General features: G+C 45.5%; 1 protein-coding gene across 2 annotated transcripts in view; it reads left to right on the forward strand.

The window, feature by feature from the left end:
- Positions 1-26,512, forward strand: part of RPS6KA3 (ribosomal protein S6 kinase A3) — a 690,637-nt gene that overhangs the window by 379,582 nt on the left and 284,543 nt on the right. The window contains exons 14-15 of one of the 2 annotated variants that reach the window (XM_085622203.1): positions 5,159-5,283; positions 11,216-11,341. In XM_085622203.1, the coding sequence (XP_085478329.1) occupies positions 5,159-5,283; positions 11,216-11,341 (251 nt within the window). The remainder of the gene's footprint in view (positions 1-5,158; positions 5,284-11,215; positions 11,342-26,512) is intronic. The other variant, XM_085622204.1, reaches the window with a different exon arrangement.

Genomic DNA, 26,512 nt, shown 5'->3' on the forward strand with positions numbered 1-26,512 from the left:
ACATGGGACGACTCCTGGTGGCCCGCATCACTGGGGACACCGCCGGCCCCTACTAACCACGCATGCAACCTGGGAGTCATCCTCGACTCAAAACTCACCATGACCAAACAAGTCAACGCAGTCTCCTCCACCTGCTTCAACACCCTCCGCATGCTCCGCAAGATTTACAGATGGATCCAGACAAACACGAGGAAAACAGTCATCCAGTCCCTAGTCAGCAGCAGACTCTACTACGGAAACGCCCTCCACGCCGGAGCCTCGTCCAAGTTAATCGACAGACTGCAAAGAATCCAGAACACCTCTGCACACCTAATCCTCGATGTCCCGCGCCGCGACCACATCACCCCCCACCTGAGGAACCTGCACTGGCTCCCCGTCGACAGAAGAATCTCCTTCAAGCTCCTGGTCCACGCACACAAGGCACTCCACAAAACCGGCCCAGCCTATCTCAACAGTCGACTCTCCTTCTACGTACCCAACAGGAAACTCCGCTCAGCTGACCACGCCCTGGCCATGGTCCCGCGCATCCGTAGAACCACTTCCGGAGGCAGGTCCTTCTCCCACCACGCCGCCAAGACCTAGAACACCCTCCCCCTCAACCTACGACAAACCGAAGACCTGCTGGTCTTCAGGAGACGGCTCTAGACCTGGCTCTTCGACCAGGAGCAGCAGCACCCCCACCCGCCCCCCTTCAGCGCCTTGAAACCCTCACGGGTATGTAGTGCGCTTTACAAATGATTTGATTGATCTGTATGCTTTTAGCTCTTCTCATAAAATTACATGTTCATGCCTTCATAGCTGTAGAACCACTTGCTGTGCATACTCCTGGCATAAAATGTTGGGCTTAGGTGTGTACAGCTTGTATTTGTTTAAAGACGTATTTTTAAGTCATGTGGTATAGTAACTTCACCTACCTCCCATAATGTGCATGGGTATCAGTACCACTGTTAGATTGTTTTTCTCTACCGTCTGAGCATATCTCTGTGAGCCCCTTTTCGATGCTGTGTGGCGTTCTTGCCAGGATCTCTGGTTCCGCTTCTCATCCGTTTAATCTACAATCCTGCATACTAGTCAGTCCCTACTGTAACGTACTCCTTTCACTCCGTCTCACAGTCTACGAATTCCACCAAAGAGGGCTCGGGCCCCCCAGACCACCATCACTTCGACACCAGAGAATGTCCACATGATGGAAAGGACTCTTTTTTTGTTTCTGTCCCAATTGCCACCCCAAGTATCCCAGGAAAGACCTGCACAAGGTTTGTAACCTCTGTTTGTCCCCCCAATCATCGAGAGGACTTGTGCAGTGTCCTTTGCATTTCAAAATAAGACTACTTCGGAATCGATGGACGCATCGCTTTGACTTACATGGTGCATCAAGAGGAGGAGGATACGCCCAACCCCTTCGGAGACGGAGATGAAGATCTACATCTGCTGGAACATTGCCGACATAGAGATCGTGTAGATGTTCTCGCCCCAAAGTGCTAATTTCGAATCAGAGGAACTGCTGAAGGTTAAAACAGTGAATACCACTGTCCTGCATACCACTCGCCCCATGGAGGCACCAGTTTCAAGCTCTCATGCCTTATCAAAGGTCTCCTGTCTGCCACTGCCTCATAGTCCTGGTCAGCACCGAACGCATTGCGCCGAAGCCTTGCCAGTCAACATCAACCGCCCCCACTGCACCTGTCTCAAATTTCCTCTCGACCTCAGTCGAAGCCAAGACACTTGGAACTTTCACCCTCTGTGGTGAGATCAACCAAGACTCCACACTCTGAGCAGACATCTGCCAAAGCACTCCTCAGCACCTGCCAGTTTAACATCTGCCGTGGCACCCTTCGCTGTTCCCGAGGATCTCTACAGGCCAAACCTCAAACAGCTCCTAGAACACCTCAACGCCAGGCAACAACGCATCCACATCTAGCTTGGCACCTATTGTACCCTGGCCAGGCCTCCCCTGGCGTCCAAAGACTTTGTTCCTCACAAGAGGAATTTAACTTTTGAAGTGGCCCTCAACCTTCCTGTGCAACCAACACCAAAGAAGCCTTGGCGTCATGATAGAGGCAACTCTCTAATGCGCCTTGCCCCTTCCCATCCTCCTCTTCCTCTTCCTCCAACTTCCCCTGTGCCTACCTCTCTTCTGCTGCTTGTGAACCCTCTGGTTTTTCCACTGGGTTCCTCACATTCCGGAGGAGGGGACACCCCGGGATCACCTTATGATCTCCCATATCCCCAGGCCACCGATCCCTATGATGATTGACACAGATCTCCAGCTGACTCTGAACTTGACCCTTATTTATACCCTGCAAAGCTCTCATCCCAGATGATACCACCTCATACCACGAGGTCTTGCATAGGACGGCCATCTTCCAAAACGTTGAAATTCATGTCCAGCCCGAGGAAGATGACTTCCTCATGGAAACCCTCTCCTGCACACAGCGGTCCATCCAGTACCTCCCAGTGCTCAAGGGCATGCTTAAGCCTTCTGGGAACATCTTTAAGCCCGTGAATGTGCGATTTGTCATGCCCTTCTCTCGGATCCACCCTACACTAGGGGCTGGCTACACACGATTTTCTAGTTGTGCGCACAGCTAGAAAGTGTGCAAACTCCCACTGTACAGGAGATGGCCCCCTCCGGACTGGGAGAGTAAGAAGATTGATGCTGATGGCGAATGTGTTGCAGCAGTCTGCTGCCCATTGGCATATTGCCATTTCCATAGGCGTACTCTCCTGGTATGACTGGGCCCACTGGGAGTAGATGTAGGACTTAATCCAACATCTCCTAGAACAATGCAGCAAACGGGGGCAGGAGTTAATTGCGGAAGGGGAGATCATTTCCAATACCAACATCCGCTGCACTTAAAATGCTGTAGAGACAGCTGCTTGAGGCCTAAACAGTAATGTCCATCGCCAGGCATGGCTGCACATTTCAGTGTTTAAGCCAGAGGTCCAACAGCACCTCATTAACGTGCTCTTTGATGGGTAGCATCTCTTTGCCCCCAAAGTCAATGAGATGCTAGAAAAAAATCAAGGACCCATATAGAGGCAGGGCTTGGGAGTCCAAGATAATGGGAGCAAGGCTCTGAGCAGTGTCATGCACATTGATGTGTTTGGCGGGGGCGATATTTGGTGCCCCCCATATGGCCAGGCTTTCCCCACGATCTGGGTGTTTGAGCTTGCCCAAATTTGGTGACCGTGGCACCCTCCGCTTGATGCTCAGATGCGTTTGGACTAACCTGTCAGCTGGAGACTGCAAGACTGCCACAGGGAAGATGCAAGGTGAAAAACCTGCACTGTGGGGCACTGAGCAGCTCGGCATACTAAGGAGACCTGCTGGAGTCCAAAGTGAGGGGAAAAATAACCCGCTGGTGGCCATGAGGGGAGGGGCCTGTTGTGTTTCCCCCAGTATGGCAGTGCAGCTGAGAGAACCGTGGAGAGGGGTGGGGGCACCTCCCCGAATGATCGGAGCCTGTCCAAGCAGAGGAAAAAGGCGTGACCAGGAACGCGGGAGACACTGCAGGGAAAGTCTACCGCACCTCGTGAAGGTGAGGAACTGTGGCGAGTGGGGGGGACCAACCGAAGAGACCATGGGTGAGAGAGTGCCACTCTGGGGCACGATACAGTGTGGCTCCTGGTGGCCCTAGAGAGACTGGCAACCCCCTACATTCCAACCCCCCCCCCCCTCCCCCCCAAATACTGTCCTGTCCTGGAGAGGCAACAGCAAAGAACTATGCGCTCGCGACAATATGAAGGGGGATGATGCGGAAGGAAAAGTCCCAGGCGACCATGGCTCAGGGAAAGATTGAGAAATACACCAAACCCACTAAGACATTGAACACAGGAGAGGCTTCTGACCGTATGACCCCCTGGGGAATTCAGAGGAGGTTGAAAGTCTTCCCTAATATTGAAGGCCATCCTATACTCCGTGTTTGAGGATAAGGTCAGCGGGGTGGTAATCAAGGTGTTGCTCCTTCGCCAGAACTTATGAAAACCATTCGAGTGCACCACGGAGGTAGAGGCCCGCATCACAACTCCTGAAAAATAAGTGGCCACCCTCCAGAAAGAAATTAGACCACTACACCATGTGGTGGCAGGTCTGGAAAGGTAGGCCGAGGATACAGAGGCCTGCAGAAATAACCTGCATCTGGTTGTGGTCCCGTATCGTGCTTAGGGTACGAAACTGAACAATTCTTTAGCGCTTGTCTGAAAGACTGGGTCCCAGTAGAGGCATTGTCACCCTAATCTTGCTGGAGAGTGCCAGCTGCTTCCTGGTACCCTGGTCTCAGTCGGGGGCACCGCAGCACCCTATCCTTATGAGGGCCCTTAACTGTGTCGACAGATGCCCCATCCCCCGGGTAGGCACAGTTATTCTTGAGTCATTAATTCTGGATATAGCAGGGACTCCAGTGAGAGAGAGATTCTTCTCCACCTCTCCTTCCTCTTTGAACTGACCAATATCTTCCATGACCCCAGGGCCTCTGGGTACTAATCAAAGGCAGGCTGGAGGGAGGGTAGCGCATGGTCCATTGCGGGTGTTTCCACACATTTATAAACTGAACACTGCAGTACCTATTTGGCTTCCAAATTAATTACTGGCAGGTATGGTTATCATAGGAAACCACTTTAATTGAGTTGTTGACAGTGAACTAGACTCCACCACCCCCTTGCATGCCTCCAGGGGGGGCAACCCTGGAAGCTGGCGGCTGGGCTTTGCACATGCTGGTGTTAATGCATTCATCCTTCGTTTTCATATATTACTTTGTTTTCCCACATATTGGCTATGTACATGTGACTCGACAGGTATCATTTAGTATAGTTCCTTAAGTTCCCATCAGTGCCCCAGTAAGAGTAACAAAAATGCAGAAGAAACTTGGAAGGTTTAGCAGTGGTATGTATTTGGGCTATGCCTGCGCCTTTGTCACTAAATGTAGCTTCACTATTGAAGTTTCAGTGAGCATAGAAATGGCAAATTTCACACGCCATGTATCCAGGAAGGACATTGAATAACATGGAAGGTGATGTAATTGAGTTACCAAAGTTGCAAATTGTATTGCAGAATTGATGTATGTGCTTTACATAATACTGATGGATAATAGGCATAAGGGGTGGGAGCACTTTTTTAGCTGTATACCGTAATTGGTGATCTCTTAACTTTTTCCAGACTCTCCTGGCATACCTGCTAGTGCAAACGCGCATCAGCTATTTCGAGGATTTAGTTTTGTAGCTATTACTTCAGATGACGACAATCAGACGTTGCAATCAGCTGGGGTGCACTCAATTGTTCAGGTGAGGTTTTGTAATGTGGTATTATTTGTCTTGCAGAAGTTTGCCTCATGACAGATTGTGTTTATGGTGATAAGATTATGTGTAGTTTTGATTCTGTCAGTGACTTGCTTTTCTTGGTAGACTTCATTGAATATTCTGTATCAAGTGATAAACATCTTCCAGCCGGTCTCCTCCTTTCTTTTGGAGATATTCTTTGGCAACTCTTGCTTTGTGTGATTAAGTAGATGTAGTTTGCAGAACCGTATAATGTGGATGCCTAAGACTGATTCCAGATCCCTATGAAAGTAGTGCACTGATCAGTGGGAAGGCCTAGCCTGTTCAACATTGAATCATGCTAGAGTAACATGCATTTAAAAAGTAGTCCTTCCTGGATTACTCAGTACATTTACCGTTAGCACTATTATAAATATACATTTAAATATTAGTCAAGACAACTTGTGTGCCAAAATAAGGTGGAAAGGCATATTTGTTTCTTAGGGTGTTTTGAGATGTAATGTTCTCCCATTATGCCCTTCAAGAGTTTTCAGATGGAGCTCTGCAATGTAGAGATACGGTTGTTCTTTTTCAGATCCAAAAGCTTCGGCCCCGAAAACACCGCCGCCAAAAATCTTTGCACCCAGACACAGAAATGCTCCTTTACCTTAACAGGAGCCAAATTTCAACATCCCGACTTCCAAACCGGACCTGAAACAAAAAGATTATTAACCCTAAAACTGGACATATTTCCACCAATTTGCCACTCAATCACAAACCAGAGCCAGAGGACACTTATCACATTCCTCTTAAAAAGAAACTTGTTGGTACTAACCCTTCTCCTCCTATCACCTCCTTCCCCACAAAACAGAAATTTACTGATGACACCTACTAATTCACCACAACCACCTGATGATCAGGATGATGATGATGATGATGGTGGTGGTGGGAGAGATGCTACTATGCCCACAGACCCCCTGGACGGATTAGAATACTGATTCACCCACAGATAATGATCCTGTTCTTTATCCTACAAAGCCTTCTCCACCAGATGATAATGTAGGCTATATAGAGCTATTGAATAGGGCTTCGAAATATCATGGGGTTCATTTACATAAGGAATACCTCGAGGAGGAATTTCTCTTTGAGACACTTAGTACTTCACAAAGATCAAGCTACACCCTTCCCATGCTCAAAGGTATGTTGAGACATGTGGACAACGTATTTAAAGACCCGGTTCATGCACACATTCTCACCCCTAGAATAGATAAGAAATATAAACCTGCACCATCAGATCCAGCTTTCATTAAAGGCCAATTACCATTAGATTCTTAAGTGGTTTCTAATGCCCGTAAATGGGCAAACTCACAAACGGCATGGGATGCCCCACCTCCAGACAAAGAATTTAAGAAAAGGGAAAAGAGTAGCCACCAAAGCAGCAAGTCACTGGTGTTTTGCTAACACCCAGGCCCTTCTAGCCAGGTACGACAGAGCACACTGGGACGTAATAGAGCAATTGCTCCAATTCCTACCAGATGAACATAATCCAAAGCTCAAGACATAATACAAGAAGGGAAGCTCATCTCTGATTCGTCAATTAGGTTTGCTTTAGATGCCGCTGACACTGCAGCTAGGGACATCAATACCAGTGTTTTATTAAGAAAACACATCTGGTTAATAATTTCCGGGTTTAAACCCGAAGTCCAAGCTTCCATTCTGAACACACCGTTCGACATACAACATCTTTGGTCCTGTTGTAGACACCTTCTTATAGAAAATGAAAGGACACCAATGTTGCAAAATCTATGGGAGTACAGTCTCGTCCAATAGGGATTCCTTTTGTCGCCGGGGACGTCTTTCTCAATTCCTCTGTTTGCCAATCAATAACTACAGACAAATGGGTGCTAGGAAAAATCCTGTCTAGTTATTACCTGAAGCTTACCAACAATCCCCCAAACATTCCTCCACGTTCACCCAAAATGTCACCACAGCATTTACACCTCCACAAAAAAGAGATTCAGTCTCTTACTAAAGGAAGCCATAGAGCCCATACAGCTACAATATCCAGGGTCGGGCGTGTACTCCCTACATTTTCTAATACCCAAAAAGGATGGCTCTCTGACCCATACTTGACCTCCGAGAACTGAATCATAAAATTCAATCGGATCATTTACACATGGTGACACTTCAACAACTGCTCCCGCGTCTACAGCAAGGCGACTTTGTCTACTCTAGACTTGAGACGCATATTTCCATAATCCAATACGTCCCGCTCATCGCAAATATCTCAGATTTGTGATGGTGGGCAACATTACCAGTTCAAAGTGCTTCCATTTGGAGTCACCACTGCTCCCAGAGTATACACCAACTGCCTAGCAGTAGCCGCTGCTCGCCTACAAAGACAACACATTTATTTCCTCCTGTACTTGGACGACTGGCTCATCAAAGCCAGCACTTACCCAAAGTGTCTCCAGCACACTCAAATAAGACTCGAGTTACTGCATCAATTGGGGATTACAGTAAATGTGTTAGTCTCCTCTCCAACCTTCCTACACACAAACCTATCTGGTAGCCACTTTAGATACTCAAAAAGCCCTAGCTTGTCCCAGTGCAGCCAGAATTCGCAATATTCAGGCTCTAACCACTCCGTTTCAGCCCAACCACTCATTGCCAGCTCAAGTGTACATGCAACTGCTGGGAATGGTGGCTTCTTGCATCAGGATTGTTCCTCATGCAAGGCTTCACATGTGTCCCCTTCAATAATGCTTAGCGAGTTAGTGGAACCAGTCGCAGGGTCAATTAGTCGATCTAGTGTTGGTAAACGGCCGCACCCATAGCTCTCTGGAGGGATGGAACCTGCAAAATCTGTCCAAAGGGCGGCCCTTCATCGACCCTGTCCCACACACAGTGCTAACAGCAGCTGCGTCGATCACTGGGTGGGGAGCTCATCCACAGGATCACACAGTTCTAGGCTTGTGAATTCAAAAGCAAATACATCTCCACATAAATCACCTAGAGCTGTTAGCAGTGTTTCTAGCACTCAAAGCCTTTCAAATTCATCTTGTAGGCAAAGCTGTCCTAGTCCGCACCGACATGACTGCCATGTACTATATACAAAAACAGGGGGGGGGCGGCTGCGGGGACACTCCAACCGTCACTACTAGCAAAAGCCATTTGGAGGTGAGCCATACACCACAGAATGCATCTCCTAGCAGAACACCTTCCAGGAGGAAACAATCAAATTGCTGACCTTCTCAGCAGACAGACCAACAAATCCACGAGTGGGAATTTCACCCTCAAGTTCTCTCATACTTTCAACGTTTGGGTTTCCCCCAAATAGATCGTCACCACACACAAACGCAAAATGCCCGAGCTTCGCATCCAGGCATCCACACCCATTCTCAAAAGGCAATGCACTATGGATGAACTGGTCAGGGATATTTGCCTATGCTTTTCTGCCTCTCCCACTCATTCAACTAGTGGTTCGGAAGCTCAGGCAAAAATCCCTCACCGTAATCGTAGTAACTCGCACAAGGGCCCCCCCAACCTTGGTTCACAACCTTGTTGGAGCTATCACTAGTTCCACATCAAAAGCTGCATTTCACATCTAGTCTCCTCACTCAGAGCCATGGAGAAATAAGACATCCAGATCTCAAAGAACTCAACTTTTCGATCTGGCTCCAGAAGTCATAGAGTTTGGTTATCTGAATCTTCCACCGGACTGTGTGAACATCATAAAAAGAGGCCAGAAGGCCTAAAAAAGAGCTTGTTATACAGCTAAATGGAAACTATTTGTTATATATTCTAATAACCATCCGTTGGATGCTTCCATACGAAATATCTCTTATTTACTACACTTGCAGCAGTCAGGATTAGCGTTCACATCCATCCGCAGTAGCTGCATACCTACAAAATAGACAGCATTTGTCTCGGTTTAGACTACCATTTATCAAAGCATTTATGGAAGGATTAAAAAGGGCAATACCACCAAGACTTTCACCTGCCCCAGTGTGGAATCTTAACATAGTCCTTACACGATGAATGGGTCCACTTTTTGAACCAATGCATAAATGTGACTGCAATTTCTTTCATGGAAAGTCCCTTTCCTCATTGCAATCACCTCATGGAGGAGAGTGGGAGATCTACAAGCACTAACCATAGAAGAACCTTTTTTTCAGCTCCACAATGAGTGGTTCTTCGTACTAACCCTAAATTTCTACCTAAAGTAGTATCTGCCTTTCACATCAATCGGGTGAATTAACTGTGTTTTTTCCTCAACCAGATTCAGTGGCAGAACAAGCTCTACACACCTTAGATGTTAGAAGAGCTTTGCTATATTACATAGAGAACAAAACCGTTTCACAAAACAACTTAGTTGCTTTTTCTCCACCACACAAAGGCAATTCTATATCTAAATCCGGTATTGCTAGATGGATTGTCAAATGTATTCGGACATCTTATGCGAAAGCAAAAACAACTTTACCAATACCCCATAAAATGCATTCAACTCGCAAATTAGGGGCTACTATAGCTTTCTTAGGAAACATTCCCATAGCGGACATCTGTAAAGCTGCAACATGGTCTACACCATACACATTCACCAACCACTATTGTGTAGATGTGTTAGCGAGGCAGCAAGCTAATGTAGGCCAGGCAGTAATTAGAACAGTCCTTCAGACAACGGCAACAGCTACAGCTTACACTGCTGTATAGTCTATGCAAAGCAGGTCATCTACAGCTTACATGTCCCGAACGGAAAATTATACTTACCCAGTAAACAGAAGTTCATGGCATGTAGAGCTGTAGATTCACATGCGCCCACCTGCCTCCCTAGGTTCCTATACTTGTTGCAGTTTCTTACTCGTATACATACGCATGGACATCTTTATTCTACACTTACTAACTCCATTCTCACCCTGTGCGGGAAAACAAGAGGCAATGCCCATGCGCACTATCACCGAAAGAAGGCGTCACCTTACCTTGTGACTGGAAGGACTTCTTCAAAGAAACGTAACTTTCAAACATCCGGACCAAACACTAGATGGCAGGAGTATGCCAAGCATGTGAATCTACAGCTCTACATGCCAAGAACAGATGCTTACTGGGTAAGTAACGCTTTCTTTTTCCACCCTCCCCATAGCCGTGTGGCTTTGTTTTCTGGAGATTGAAGAATTGGAAGAGCACTAGACATTTATTTTAACGCTGAGAAAATCAAATTGTGAAAGAGGATTTATTTTCCAACTTTAATTTTGGATGCTGTTTTGTTAGGAATGCTATTTATCATTAGATTGGCATTAGAGACTTTAAAACCGAAATATCTTTGTTGTATGTGGGATAAAATGCTCTGAATCGGTGTTACTCTTAAAACGAACCATGAATAGATGCAACGGTTCCGCAGATACAATTAGAATGGTTAGGCTGCTAACCTGGGGACTTGGTATGATCAAGAACCAGCAGCTCCAAGGAACTTTGTGTAAAGAATTGGAATGGAAGAGGACCCATGTCTGAGATGAGTCTTTCAGTTAAGGCAGGGCTGGATATTACTTTGAGCATTATCTGCAATGGAAACATTCCTTTCTCAACTCTGACTTTGTATAACTGAAGCACTTGTTTTTCTGATGCCTGCTAAATATCAAAGACTGCGTAGTGTTCAGACTTCCGTAGTCCGTGATTGAATTACATTTTTTAAATGTAATTTTTTTTAATGTAATTGCTCCATTTTTTTGATGGGTAAGAATGTTTGGTAGTCAGTCAGCAAAACAGTTAAGGAGTGTGTCCACCTATCAATTTAAGTATTTTCTTGTTTTGTTCATTGAATAATGATTATTTGCAAATGTTTTGAATTTTCAATTGGTGTTTGCAAATGGATGTTAATATTAATGTAGACCACTTCAAACAAAGCCATTTATTTCACTCATTTTATGCTTAATTTTATTCATCAATTGAACTTGACTGATAGCAGTTACATAGAAACAGCATCCAGTTCGCTGATGGATATGATGTAAAGGAAGACATTGGTGTTGGCTCTTACTCCATTTGCAAAAGGTGTATCCACAAGGCTTCAAATATGGAATATGCAGTTAAGGTATGACTTCTATTCCTATCTTAAAGCGTTTAAACATTACTCCTAACTTGTGTCTGCATAATTTGACTTGGCTTGCAATAGATGTTGAACCTCAAGTTAGTAGTGTAATTCAGTTTAAATGATTCATAAAGTTTAACTAGCTTTCCACATAAACATGGTTTTGAATTACCTTAACCCTCATTCCAAATATCTTACAGCAAGAATGTTATACCTTTTATTCTTAGCTCTGTTATCCTGTGTAAAAGTATTGCCAAGAATCCTAGTGATATGCTTATATATTTATTAAAAAAAAGTCTGTTTAATCATGGTGTTTCTGTAATCCGTAACCAGGAAGTGGGGGAGGGGGAAGAAGGAAGAAGGATCCCAGAGTCTCTTCCCTTACCTGAAGATATACTACGGTCAAAGGCTAATTAGCAATAGGGTGATATTTGGACACTATTACAATGGGCACATTCTGTCTCACTTTTTGCTACATAATGTAACCCCCTCACACACACACATGGTGGCATGCTTCATCTTGGGGTGCTCCTTTGCAAGCAACTTCTTTTGAGCTGTTTTTATGGATATATGAACGATCTAAAATTGTATTCAGTGTGGAAAAAGTTGTTTGTGGCATGTGTAGCTGTAGGTACACATGCTCTGCATACTCCTGCCATGTAGTGTTGGACGTTAGTATTGGGCACAGACTTATGCAACTTGTTTTTCTTCGAAGAAGTCTGAGTCACTAGGTATAGTAACGCCACTTACCACTGGTAATGAACATGTGTATATGCTCCATTGTTAGATTGTTTATTTTTGCCATCTGGTTTGGACGTCCATCCTGTGAGTGCAGGGGCCGCACATTGTACTGTTTGTCGCCGATACCTCTCGGTTCTTCCACCCTGGTTCGTGTAAACAGTCATCCTTCTACTTCCTATTTTCAACCTCTGTAATCTCCATCAACCTCAATGACGGTTTCTTCCATCACCCCCCTTTGGAGCAGTTGCCCTCTTACGGGGATTTCTCTTCCTAGTCTTTCATCAATAATGCAGACTCTATGAAGGAAAGAACCCCTTTCCAGTGCTGTCCACAATACCATACAAAATACCCCTGGACAGATCACCTTCAGGTCTGTAACTGTTGTCTTTCGCCAGAGCAAGGCGAGGCTTCCTGCTCCGCCTACCTTACATCCCATCCAAAAAGACAAGATGTCGAGGAGGAGCTGCAGCCAGTGACCTTGGGCCACTAGGCCCTTTACTTCAGCCAGGAACCAGGCTCTCACTCAAGAGGACCGCCAACTCATCCAGCAGAAGACATTGAGCGCAAGTTCACCACCGCCACCCCGTCCACCACCACCTTGCCTTCGAGCTCCAAAGCCGAGCCTCAGGTTTGCATCAGCCACTGCCTGAAGGCATGGTTTGCACTAAATGAAGACCTCCGAACTGAGTGTGAGCCAATCATCAGCCACGCAGCAGCAGCTTCGCACCCAGCCAATGGTATCTGAAACACCTTCGAAGGTCACATCAAACCCTGTCTCAGCTCCCAAGATTCCTTTACTGCCGAAAGACCATTCATTTCACAGTGTGCAAAACCACGTGTCTGGCACCCAAAGCTGAGTCATAAGTAAGATCAGAGGACCACGAAAACAAGGGTGTGCCCCTCCCAGTCGAACAAAACCTTATTACCATGAAACAGTCCTAGGTTATAGTGTACATCCATGATCTATGTTGGGTTATGACCAAAAATCTGTTCCAGCAATCAAGATATCCATGCAGCCTAGGCACTCAGGGCAAGGGTGCCTGCCCGTCACCATGTAGTGGACTTTTCCATTCCAACACAACATTTTGTGCACTGGTTCATTTGAAATATTCAGAATGTAATAAGGAGTGTTTTTATTTGGCAAAGAATCTATGCTGCGCATTGCTCTAAAAACTGGGACAAACTGAATAGGAATATTTGTAAACTCCTAGATGAATGTCTGAGGCAAATATCTCCTTCCCCTACAAATGCCCAAGTAATGATGGCTCCGTGAAATTGTATCTAAATTCTGCTTCTGTGCCTCCAGCTTTGAAACCTCTATTTGCTCTTTAGTGGATGAGGTAGAAGCGCCATGTGTGCAGCCTCTTACAGGATGACAATCTACTTTAGTTGTCGTTTGTCACAAACTTGGCTATGTAGCCCAAAGTGTGCATGGGCATGAGGAACCTATGTCTAAGCTGACTCCTTTGAAATTATTTTGTTTTCAATTACCAAGAAAAAGATAATAGTAGCCAACAGGGTCCGTCTGCAAATCTTCCTCTCAGCTATTCGAATTGCGCCAGCCAAGGTTCCCCTCCAAAAAATCTCCTCCCAGCCTTTATCTTAGCCAGCTCCTATGGCAGGTTTGTTTTCTGATTTTCAGAAGGAGATTCCTATGCTGGAAGAAATATTTTTACAGGTGCTAATCCGCATATTTCCTGTAGCATGTGTGGCTGTAGATGCACGTCCTTTGCATACTCCTGTTATCTAGTGTTGAGCAGGGATGTTTGCAAGTTGTATTTCTTCAAAAAACTCTTGCATGTCATCAGATGTAGTGGGACATATCATCAGATGTAGTGGGACTACTTCTCCTCTTGGTGTACATTGAGCATGTGTAAGGACTCGATGTTTGGATGCATACCAAGTGGCCTCTGAGTTAATCCTGTTTTGAACGTATTTTCATCAGTCCTCTTTGGTTCCTTTTCGATCCTGTCACATCTGATTCAACAAAGCGCTGGTCTCTTAATTTTCCCAATTACATGAGACCCCTTGGCAGCATCGGAGACCGTCATTGACTACCCGGTCATCAAGGGCCTTGTTCCCCTTGATTACTGATTGTCGTCTCTAGTCCTCCTGCTCCAAAGTACTTGGTGTTGGTGATAGAATGGACACTCACTTCAAAATTGCTCTTGCTTCAAATGAAAATTCACATTGGCAGACCACCAAGAAGTGTGAAAATTATGCCTGTCCTCCGACCACGACGACTCCTGTGTATGATGCCTCACCTTCAGATCCAAAGAGACTGGTTTAGGAGAGAACGGTATGGGGCACACTTGAGAATGTACTAACGGAGCACCTCCGAGACCTCAGACATTTTCAGGGAAGAAGATCATTTTGATGCCAAAGAACAGGACAACTGTCCCATTGGACCTTCTGGCTGTGCAACCAACATGCAGACGAGACAGAGTTGGACCAAGAAGAAATGGAGGCTGTTGAACAGATGCCAAAGACTAGTGGCCCCTTACTCCCAGACCATGCCAGGGGACAAGACTGCTATTGACCCTCCAATGCCCAACCCATCAGAGCACCAAAAGAAGTACCATGCAGAGGTAGAGCACCACTTTTGTGGGAGTCGGACATCGTGCTCTAAGTATTAACACTAAGGAAAGCCAAGCCAGAGGGTTGCCTTCTGACTCCTGTAAGCACAGGCAAAAAGGTTCAGATTCAGGCAAGTGTCCACCAAAGGACATTGGCCTTAATCAAGTCTGAGCTCCTTCAGGTACACCAGGCGCCTTCAGTCCGACCAGAAGCAAGCACCAAAAGCACAATCTGTGCCTGTGTACAAGACTGTCCACGTCAAAACCTGTTTCCATGCCAAATGCCTCCTCAAAGCCAAAATTAAAACTGTCCTTGAGGCCTCCATCGACACTCTGAGGACATCCCAGCTCCAAACTTTTAAAAAAACTACAGTAAGAACTTGATGCCAGGCAGAAGGCCCTGTCCAGCTGCCCTGTTACAGGCAAGATCTTGACAACTGCCTCCACCGGCGTCTCCAGAACATCTTTTCGAAAGAGGAGATTGGCCATGGAGAGGGAGCCTTTTTCCAAGCTTGCCTGTCTCTTTGGACCCAGCACCGAAGAAGCTGAAGAACAGAACCACCAGTCTTCTCCCTCTGCCACAAAGCCCACCACAAATGGAATCTAATAAGGTATATATTTGATGAACACCACACATCTTTTCTGACAAGCACTACTATATGGACATCTTAGCCAGTCAACAATCTGTTAGGGCAAACTTTAAGTACTTTGTTTCAGACTTCTGCATCATGCACATGGAAGCCATCATTTCTGGGTGTCAATGCTTTACATTTTTGCTAAGCATGTCTATCTACAGCCACACATGATATGAGCTACAAATATTACCCTATAAGCAGCTGCACATAGCATGTAATGATATAAATTCACATGTGCGATGACCCCGGATCTGAGGAACTTTCTCCATATGGTCAGTAAAGGTGATTTCTCCAGTATTGGGGTATCTTTCATAGATTCACATGCCTGAATCATTCCCCGTCGTCGAAGTGGGAGTCCCATGGTACAAGCATAGGTAACAAAGAACCAGGAAGTAAAGTAGCTAGAAACTACAAGGAAAAAAACTCCCACATTTATGACTTGTCCAAGTCATTATATACAGTTCAAACTGCAGCCAATCAGGCGACATCACCCTCCAGAATGTTCTCCTCAGAGGCTCAGGCTCTCAGATTTTCTACCGCACGTCGTGTGAAGGGAATCTCCCTGAGCTCTGCTTAGTACTCTATTTCTTCAGGAATTTTCTTCATTTGAGGATGTCTTAATCTAAGAAATCTCTTTCGACCTTGAGTCTTGTGGGAAGCTCCAGCTGTTTTCTGAGGACCCCCACAAGAAGTGCATTTATTGCCTGTATCCTGATCACGAGGTGAGAGACAGCAATATCTGTAGGACCTTCCCTCAAAAAACTCTGAGACCGAGAAGGACGTCTACTTCTGTGGCTACAGAAGATTAAGGATCATATCTGATATGGGGAGTGTTGCCTCGGGCTCAACTATGTCCTCTAGGAAGAGGATTGCTGAGGAGGATTTGTCTTCTCCTGGGGCTAAGGTGTTGAGAAAACTGCAAACCTCTAAAAGTGCTGAATTGCCTTCCACCTCAAAAAAGGCTCCACCACCTTCTAAAAGTAAGCCTATGCCTACTACGCCCCTGAGAGAAACTATGTAGTCTCTGCCTTCAAAACGTCTTTCTGGGAAGGATTTACCTCAGAAAAAAGTTCCAGTGTCGACAACTTCGTCGACGAAACTCACTGTCGACGCTACAACGACGTCGTCTGCCACCTTCTCGTCGCCGAGACCACAGATGATCATGTCGTCGGCATCTTCGCCGTCGACGCAGGTTTCCGTCTCCGTGAGGCCAATCTCGTCGACGAAAGAAATTAGATCTACCGTCAACGTCCCTTCGAAGATTAGAAAGATCTTGTCGACGTCCCTTCGAAGATTAGAAAGATCTCGTCGACGGCCGCCTCGTCGTCGAAGACTGCCTCGTCGTCGCTACAATTATCATCTTGCACAGAGTTGCAGGTTTGGTCAGCATCTATGGCCACGGCGCCCTCTGCACCGTCAACGACGTCTGTGCAATTACTACCATTGACAACAGCATCTTACTTGCTGCATAGACGTGGTTCTTCATTGGAGGCCCTCTCGCCCCTGCATATCTACCCTACTAAGGTACCTCTAGTGTTACCTGAACAGTTACTGGATTATGGGGAGGATGATGAGGATGACAGATTTCGCACTGCCAGGAGCCCTTCAGAATTAATTAAATATCACAAGGAGGATCAAGATGACAATCCTTCCCCAGAGACTGTGGGTCCAGCTCCAGATGCGATCCCGACGGCACAAATGACTTTGGCTCTATTAAACAATCTGCAAATCATGTTAGATGATTATTATTGCCGTTTCCCTCCATCTGAATCGGCTTTGTCCCTTCCATTGACACCTGTGCCTCAAACTTCTTTTTCTGCGTTGAGGTCACCCAGGCCACCTTCACATCATTCCCATGATGCTCGCACCTCGGACGACGATAGGGATGAAGGAGAATTTGATGACAAATCGCTTCTTACGGAGTGGGACGATTACCAGATACAAACTCAGTCTCCTTCAACTCCAGCTACCATCGATTCTCCTCCAGTTGACATCGGAGGTTTTCATCTTCTTATGGAAAGGGCAACACAAAGGTTCCTCCTGCCTATGGAAACAAAAAAGGATGAGGGTTTCCTATACGACTTTAAAGATCAGCCGAGGAATCAGGTACGGACTATCCCAATCATTGACTTCATTTGGAAAGAGGGATTGAAGGTCATGAAATCTCCTGCTTCTGTGCCTGCGCTCTTGCCTCGCCTTGACAAAAAATATAAGGCACCAGATAACTCGCCTGCATGCCTCGTAGGTGAACCAAAAGCTGACTGTTATTGCCCAAGTGGCACAACGCCGAGCTAGAAACTTTTCCTTTCCAGTCACAGCTCCTCCGGATCGGGATGGCAGACGATTGGACGCTATTGGAAGAAAGGTTTCCACCATGGCAGCGACGACCGTCCGTGCTGCTAATTCACTGGCCATTTTAGGCCGGTACGACAGATAGATGCGGTCTGAAATCTCTCCCTACATCGACATGTTGCCGGAACCATCTAAATTGGAAGCTTTAAAAATCCTGCAAGAATGAGAGAGTATCTCTGCTGAAATTATAGATTCGGCTGTGGATGTCGCATCTACAGGATTTAGACAACTAGCAGGTGCCGCAGTACTACGGCGGCAAGGCTGGCTAAAATCGACATCTTTTCGCCAGGAGGTTCAGGCAAAGAGAATTGATATGCGGTTTGATGGTGAATCACTGTTTGGCCAACATGTGGATGAGGCTCTTCAGGCCATTAAGAAAGATACCGAGACAGCAAGATCTCTCGGTAATCTCCAGTTTTGGAATCCGCCCTTTCGTGGCGCTAAGGGCCGTGGATCCTTTTCTAGTCTAGGATCACATGGCCACCCTCTACCTCCAGGACGCGTATTTCCATGTACTGATTCTACCCAGACACAGAAAATTCTTGCGGTTCAGAGTGGCTGGCAGGGACTTCCTGTTCCTAGTCCTTCCTTTCGGACTACGTTCCGCACCCCGTGTGTTTACCAAGGTTATTGCACCGGTGGCCGCACACCTTCGTCTGGAGAGGATCCAAATCTCTTCGTATCTCGACGACTGCCTTATCAAGACTAATTATTTCGCAGTCGCAAGCGCCCACATTCAGAGATGTTTGTCCATCTTCCAATCTCTGGGCCTCTCCATCAATCTCAACAAGTCTCATCTCGTCCCATCGCAAAGAAAGTTGTTCTTGGGAGCCACGTTAGACACTGAACAAAAAAATTGCAGACGTGCCCACCTGTTGCGATCAAAAAGGTGCGTTTCAGTCCGGCAGTTAGTCATTTTTGGGGATGATTTCTTCCTGCATTCCTTTTGTCCCCAACTGCCGTCTCAGAATGAGGCCCCTACAAGAAGAGCTCAACAACCAATGGTTGCCGGTTTCAGGGTCCTTCGACGGTCTCATTCGCATCACTCCCCGGATGCCAGAAGCCTTACTCTGGTGGACTCGCAAAAGGAACGTGGAAAAAGGGTGCGCATTCCTAGTGGAAGCTCCAAGTTTCACCATCACCACAGATGCATCCCTCAAGGGGTGGGGAGTACACCTTAAAGGGCTGACGGTCAGCGACAAGTGAAACGTCCAGCAGCGGACGTGGCACATCAACCTTCCAGAATTGCTAGCCATCTTCCTTGCCCTAAAATCTTTTCGCTCCATCATTCTGGGGGCATCAGTATTCATCCGGACGGACAACACATCAAGTATGCACTACTTGAACAAACCAGGAGGAACAAGGTCTACCCTGCTCGCTCAACAAGCCCAACAAATTTGGGACTGGGCGATACGACACAGGATCAGCTTGTCAGCGATGCATGTTCCGGGAGTTTCCAATGTCCTGGCGGATTCCCTGAGCAGATTAAAAGTATCCAATCACGAGTGGGAGCTACATCAACCAACGTTGGATAGAATTTTTCAGGAGTGGGGTCGTCCCGATCTAGACCTGTTTGCGACCAATCAGAACCGCAAATGCCCATTCTTCGCAAGTTGGCTTCCCCACAAGGGGTCACGCAGGAATGCGTTTTCGATGAATTGGTCGCTGATCTATGCTTACGCCTTTCCTGGCTCCCAGGGTTCTCCGGAAAAAGAAGAGAACCTTGTCGCCTAATTCTCATTGCTCCCAGGTGGCCTCACGAGTTCTGGTTTCCCGAACTCCTCCTTCTCTCAGAAAGCGATCCCATTCAGTTTCAACCAATACCGAACCTTCTGTCCATCCAGAACGGACAGATCTGCCATCTGGACCCTGCATCTCTGAGATTAGCGGCCTGGCGCCTGAGCACCTTGAATTAGCTCATTTAAACATTCCTGCGAACTGTAAGGAAGTCTTAGCTAATGCTCGAGTGCCTTCCACTATTAAGACGTACAGGCTTAAATGGAAGAGATTTTGCCTGTGGTGTCAAGCTGCCAATATTCATCCAGTCCATGCAAAACTGGAGCAGATTCTACCATTCTTTATGCACTTGGCAAGATCAGGCCTTTCCTATTCTACTCTGAAGGTATTTTTAGCGGCCATTTCAAGCTATCGACAAGATGGTTCCAACCGTCTTTATTCAGCTAGCATCATTCAACAGTTCTTCAAAGGGTTGTTTCGGATGTTTTCTCCTATCCGCCGTCCACCTCCATCCTGGCATCTTAACGTGGTGCTTGCACAACTTATGCGACACCCCTTTGTGAACCTATTCATAGAGTGGATTTGAAGTTTCTGTTGTGAAAAGTGTCTCTGCTGTTAGCTTTAACATCAGCTAGGAGGGTCAGTGACATTCAAGCCTTCACTATTAATCTGCCTTTCCTTCAATTCACTTCAAACTCGGTAGTGCTACGCACTAACCCCAGTTTTATGCCTAAAGTACCTTCGGACTTCCATCTAAACGAACCAATAATTTTAAAGACTTTCTTTCCTAATCCTCAATCACCCCCGGAAAGGACTTTGCATACCCTTGACATCAAGAGATGTCCCAAATTCTATTTACAACGGACTTCTTCAATCCGTAAATCTGACCAGCTATTTGCGGCCTATGGAAGGATATGCCAGGGACACTCAATATCCAAACCGACCATAGCTTGTTGGATTTCTGCTGCAATGTGTTTGTCAGCAAGCAGGAAGACCATTACAAACAACTCCAAGAGCACATTCTACTAGAGCAATCTCCTCCTCTACTGCTTTTTTTGCTGGTGTGCCTCTTCATCAAATCTGCAGAGCTGCAACATGGGCAAGCAGGCACACTTTTACCAAGCACTACTGTTTGGAAGCTGCCAGTAATGCAGATAAGTCTGTGGGACAAGCGGTTCTCCGTAATCTTTTTTTTATATAAGGTGAGCCTCTGTTCTTCCCTCCTCCTCTTTACTGTTTCTCAGACACATATCAGCTATGCTTATTATTTATATGAACATTTCCCTATATTTCTATATATATGTATTACCTACTGGCGGTCGCCAGTAGGTAGTTATAGTTAGGACCACGTTTCCATAGGAAATCCGCAACATTCTATTTTGAATAACTTTGGTGCCGGTCGACGAATCCTCGCGAATTTCTCAAAATAGGTGGGGCGCTACGCTCCGCTCCTACCCTGAAAGTCTCGGGGGGATTCGTCAAGCGGGGGCTGAGATAAAAGGGGGGTCCCAAAACGCGTTTTTCCCATGCATTTTTCCATAGGACCTTTAGACAGGGCTACAGCCCGAACGGCTGAACAGAATTACTAGACATTTGGCAGAGAGGTAGTCCTCAGGTCAAGGAAGTGCCTTTTGTAGGTTTGGTGTAAATCTGTTCAGTAGATTCTGAGAAAATAGGCTTTAAATCAATATATATATCTGAGCCAGCTTACGGTACGCTTACGGTACGCTTACCGTACGCGTACGGTGGCGTGCGTGAGCGCGATTCTGATTGGCTCTTAGATCTTAGTAAACATTCGAATCGGCCGAAACCAGGAAGCGGCGGCCGCCATTTTCTCTCTCGCACTGAGAGTGATTTTTAAAATATAAAGCCCAAAAACATGTAAAGGGGCTGTTTAGACAGCTCCCACACACATAGCCATGTTGAGGGAGTCCCCAAAGATCCCCCAAGGCCAAAAACTGAATTTTTTTTTTTTCGGTAATTTCGCCGATTACGCTTACCGTACGCGTACGGTAAAAATTTTTAAAAAAATAAAAATTATCCACACTCTCTCCACCCCGTGTGCAATTGGTGCCCGACGGGCACCAATTGTGAATGGCTTATTACACCCGAGATAAACTAAAATATTTAAAAAAAAAAAAATTAAAAAAAAAATTATCCACACTCTCTCCACCCCGTGTGCAAATGGTGCCCGAAGGGCACCATTTGTGCATGGCTTATAAAATATACAAAAAATTAAAATATTACCTTTCAAAACGAAGTGCATCATATGTCCTCCATGTGCGCACGGTGCGTGAAGCGCATCGTGCGTACATGGCCCATCCAGCGTAACGTGGGCATGCGGTGCGCATAGCGCACCGCGTGCCCACCGTGCGTGCACGGCACTAACTGCGTAAAGTGGGTGCGCGAAGCGCACCGCGTGCTCGCTGTGCGCGCACGAACTGCGTTAAGTGGGCGCGCACGCCACGAATGGCGTAAAGTAACTTAGCATTTAAAAAACCGTACAAATTCATTGAAAAAACCATAGGTTTCACACACGTTATAGTTAGGAATTAGCATTTAAAAAACCTTGCAAATTCACTGAAAAAACCATAGGTTTCACACATGTTATAGTTAGCGGAAATTTTACTGATAAAAAACCAATGAAATTCCCCCGTTATAGTTAGTGCAGGCAACTATAACTCACGCGACCGCAATCCTCTGCTGATGACATATGTGTCTTTATGAAAAAAAAATATTTGTAATATATGTATAGCTAAAAATGTATGGAAGAAGACATGGGCAAATAAGTGTCTAAATACAGTATTAGCATCAGCAGAAGATTGCGGTCGCGTGAGTTATAGTTGCCTGCAGTAACTATAACGGGGGAATTTCATTGGTTTTTTATCAGTAAAATTTCCGCTAACTATAACATGTGTGAAACCTATGGTTTTTTCAGTGAATATATATATATATATGGAACTTCTATGTCTGTTATTGCATAATGTCTCTTGTACATATGATTGTTACAAGTAGAATCTTACGAACATTATTATGGATGTACTGCTTTCTACTCTGATTCAGGCATGTGAATCTATGAAAGATACCCGAATACTGGAGAAGAACAATAGTTACTTAACTGTAATCTGTGGTTCTCCAGTATTGGTATCTTTCATAGATTCACATGCAACCCACCCACCTCCCCTCAGAGGCTCGCTTATGCTCTTTTCACTTTGGTACGCCAGACCTTTGTATGGAAGAGGAGTCTCCACGCTGAATAGATTGGGCGATTGAGCGCATTCACTTATTGGTGTGGTAGTAGGACCCGCTGAATTGGAAAGAGGAACGTGGACCAGAATATGTACCTACAGTAACTCTGATACTACCCTGAAGAAGCCTGAAATAGTGAAACGCGTTGGCTGTTTTGCTGGTATACATACAAAACTGAAATAAAAAAGACTAAGAACGTTTCCGGCTACAGAATATCATTTATTCTGTCATCGTCTGTGATGAATGAAAGAGATTAACTGGTCATTATAGCATTGCCTCTCCCTTCTTTCTGTATATCTGTTTTATATTTGAAACCAAATTGGTGGCTGGTTTCGGGAGGTGGGCATTTGTTGGACCACTACTGGTTGCAATAACGAATATGTATTCTATATTGTACAAGAACACAAGTAATTGGTGCAGCATCTTATACCCTGCCACTGTTCTCACTGTCTATGTAGCAAGTCATAAATGTGGAAGTTTTTTCCTTGTAGTTTCTAGCTACTTTGCTTCCTTGTTCTATGTTACCTATGTTATAGTTATTATGTGCATAGTTATTGCTTTTTTATGTACCGTGGGACTCCCACTCCGACGGGGAATGATTCAGGCATGTGAATCTATGAAAGATACCAATACTGGAGAACCACAGAATACAGGTAAGTACCTATTGTTCTTGTTGAATGTTTAATCTTTTGACTGTAAATGACTGTTTGATTTGAATCATCGCTATTGGAACTAAAATAAGTCTGTTTAGAGTCATTTTCATGCACCGCACATAATGATTCCTACATTTTTACCTATGGTCACTTTCCATACATACTCACCCACTATGCAAAAACAATCTATCATGGAGTATGTGGCCAAGAGCAATGTACACCAAGAGAAGAAATTACACTAAATTGTGTGACTTGAGACTTCTTCGAATAAAGCCTGTAAACCTCCATACCCAACAATAGATTGCAGAACTAAGCTTAACAAGTGAGTCTACAGAGCTACACACTATAAACAGATGCTTACAGGAAAAGTAACATTTACCTTCCCTTTCTTAAGCCTATTGTGTTCTAGGTAAGGTTTAAAAATGGGATATTAGGTCGCCAGCCAGGAATGTTAGTGACATCTTGCTAAACATGCAGGTGAGCTGAAGCCGGGTTAGATATAATAATTCTAGATTTGGATGTTGTGCAAGTGATCAAGATCTAATCTTTCCTTAGAATGTGTCACTCTATGCTACATATATTCAGTAAATTTGCAGTTTCTTGCATTTTCCCAACACAAGTTAGAAAATAAAATATTTTTGTGATGGTTCTGTAAAGACAGGTTTTGCATCCTGTTAACTCCCAAAATTGTTGATTATTTCAATATTAGGGTAAAAATATTTTCTTTTCCATCAGAGCACTCGTAGCTGGGGCCATGATCAAAATGCATTCGATACTCCCCATGTTTAACTTTGCAATTGTCCGCAGCAAAGTAAAATGATGGAACACAGCAAAAAATTTATTTCCTATTAGGTCTGACCTGAGATCTTTTGGAATGGCCGGAGAGGACCGGCCTTAACTAGAAAAGGCATTGAAGAGCTCCCATTACATGAATGAGGTCATACAGTGTCCTCTGGTTTTGTGGTTCGAAAGAAGTTAGGGTGGGAATTGTACTAGACCATAATAAACCTGAGGCACTGGCACAAATGTAGCAGGAAGAGTATTAACCTATATGAAATAATTATCCATATGTTGTATGCATCAGATGTGCAGGATGCTTACGAGATTTCCCTATACATGGCTTCTTTTAATCTCAGTAGACCTACACCATTTACAATGGGTCATTTCAGTCTCGGTGTCCTCCAAATTGTTTCCTATATATGACACTATTTGCTGCACACCCAAGGAGGGAAGATGGTACACATTATCCATGCTTGGTTCATTGGTTGATGGGTGCGGTTTCTTCCAATAAGCAAAAGGCACACAATTGATGGACGAATGCAGAACAAATCTAAACATTCACCCCAATCAAGAGATCTGGGTTAAATCCATTGTTCTTTTGCTCACCATGCCACCCCAGTTTAGACCTGGCCATATGCAAATCAGTCTTGACCCTGTGCCTCATGGGAACAGTCCAGCCCGAACTGCCAAGCCAGGTCCTCCCTGGACCAGAAACGGGCATCGTAGGACCGGTTTCGGGGTTTCACCCCTCTTCAGCCAGGATAGCTTGATTCCAGTGGCACAGTGAGCTCAGGACCCACGTCTGGGCATACCTGGCGCACTTAGGGCGAGAAAGCAAAAGACACACAATTGATGGACAGAATGCAGAACAAATCAAAACATTCACCCCCAGTCAAGAGATCTGTATTAAATCCATCATTCTTTTGCTCCCCATACCACACCAGTTTAGACCTGGCCATATGCAAATCAGTCTTGACTCTGTGCCTCATGGGAACAGTCCAGCCCGAACTGTTAAGCCAGCTACTCCCTAGCCCGGAAACTAGCATCCTAGGACCGGTTTCATCCAATAAGTCAGTTTCTAAGCAACATGAGAAATCTCATCTGCAACCTGAGAGTTTCGTGTGGGTATGTCATTGCTCACATTTTATTTTTTCGGCATTGGCATGTTACAGCCTGCAAAGAATGTGACTAACACAGATTGCATAACTTCTGGATGTAGCAACGGTATTTCTCTTTTGTCTATAGAGAAGAAAGATGTTTTCAGACTCTACAAATGGATGCAGTAGTTTGGGCCATTAACAGAACATGTTGTGTCTCAGAAGTACAGCTTACTTACATCCTTGATGCTCGTTGACATTCATAGACTTTTTTGATGTGAAAACATACTCTTTATTTTATTTTTTTAAGCTACTATATCTTGCAGATGTGGTATATGAAGTTGTACCACCAGTTTTTCCAGGGCTATTGTGGCAGCTTAACAGATCTAACGTTCAGACCAACCTCATTCAAGGATCTACAATTAAAAGGCCATTCAGAACATCATGGAAGCAAAACTGAAAAGTCATTTGCACTATGATTTCATAACTGTGAGAAATTGACTCTTTTGACATGGTTAGCCTCCGCACCTTTTGTCTGGAACATGTGGTTTTGATTGAAAGTGCACAGGGTCCCTGCCCAGCAGGTCCCCTGTGCCAGAACTCCTTCCCTAATACTGTAGTGCGATAGGCACAACTTCAGATCCCCATCTAAGTCCCTAGTAAATGGTACCCTGGTACCAAGGGCATTGGGGCTGAAGAGTGTCCCCTCACCAAGGCCATGCTAACTGCCACCTCAGCCTGCATGCCTTGGTGCTGACCAAAATGACAGTCGACATGGCATACTGCCTGTGTGCAGTGTCGAAGCTGCACTATCCAAGGTCTAGGTAAGTCCCCCCTCTAGCAGGCCTTGCAAGCCTTAAGGCAGAGTACACTATATCTCAGGTGTGTGGGCATGTCTGAATGAGCAGATGTGCCTCTACAGTATTTGTCTATTCTTAATATTGTAAGTGTCGGGGAATGCCACAGAGACTACATTGGCTGGAAACTCGACAAGTCGAGTTCCCCAGCACCATGATGGCTTCACTGAACCCAAGAGTGTTTGTTTGGTACCAAACAACTCTTCTTAAAAAACCTGCACTGATGCCAGTTTAATTTATTAAAACATGCACTCCGAGGTGCCCCCTGAAAACCTACCAACCATCGTGTGGTCTCCGATTGGCTTTAGGCAGCCTGCCACGACACAACAAGTTTCTGGGCCCCTCAATCGAAAGAGGACCTGCTCCATAAGGCCAGAAACCAAGCCCATCCTGGGTAAAGGTCTCGCACTTCCTCCCCAGGATGAGCACAGTGCTCAAGCGGGAAGCTTCAAAGGCCTTGCCGCCTTTGTAATGCAACCCCAGCCTCTGGCAAGCAG

Source organism: Triturus cristatus, chromosome 8, assembly GCF_964204655.1.
Source record: "Triturus cristatus chromosome 8, aTriCri1.1, whole genome shotgun sequence".
Lineage (NCBI taxonomy): Eukaryota > Metazoa > Chordata > Amphibia > Caudata > Salamandridae > Triturus > Triturus cristatus.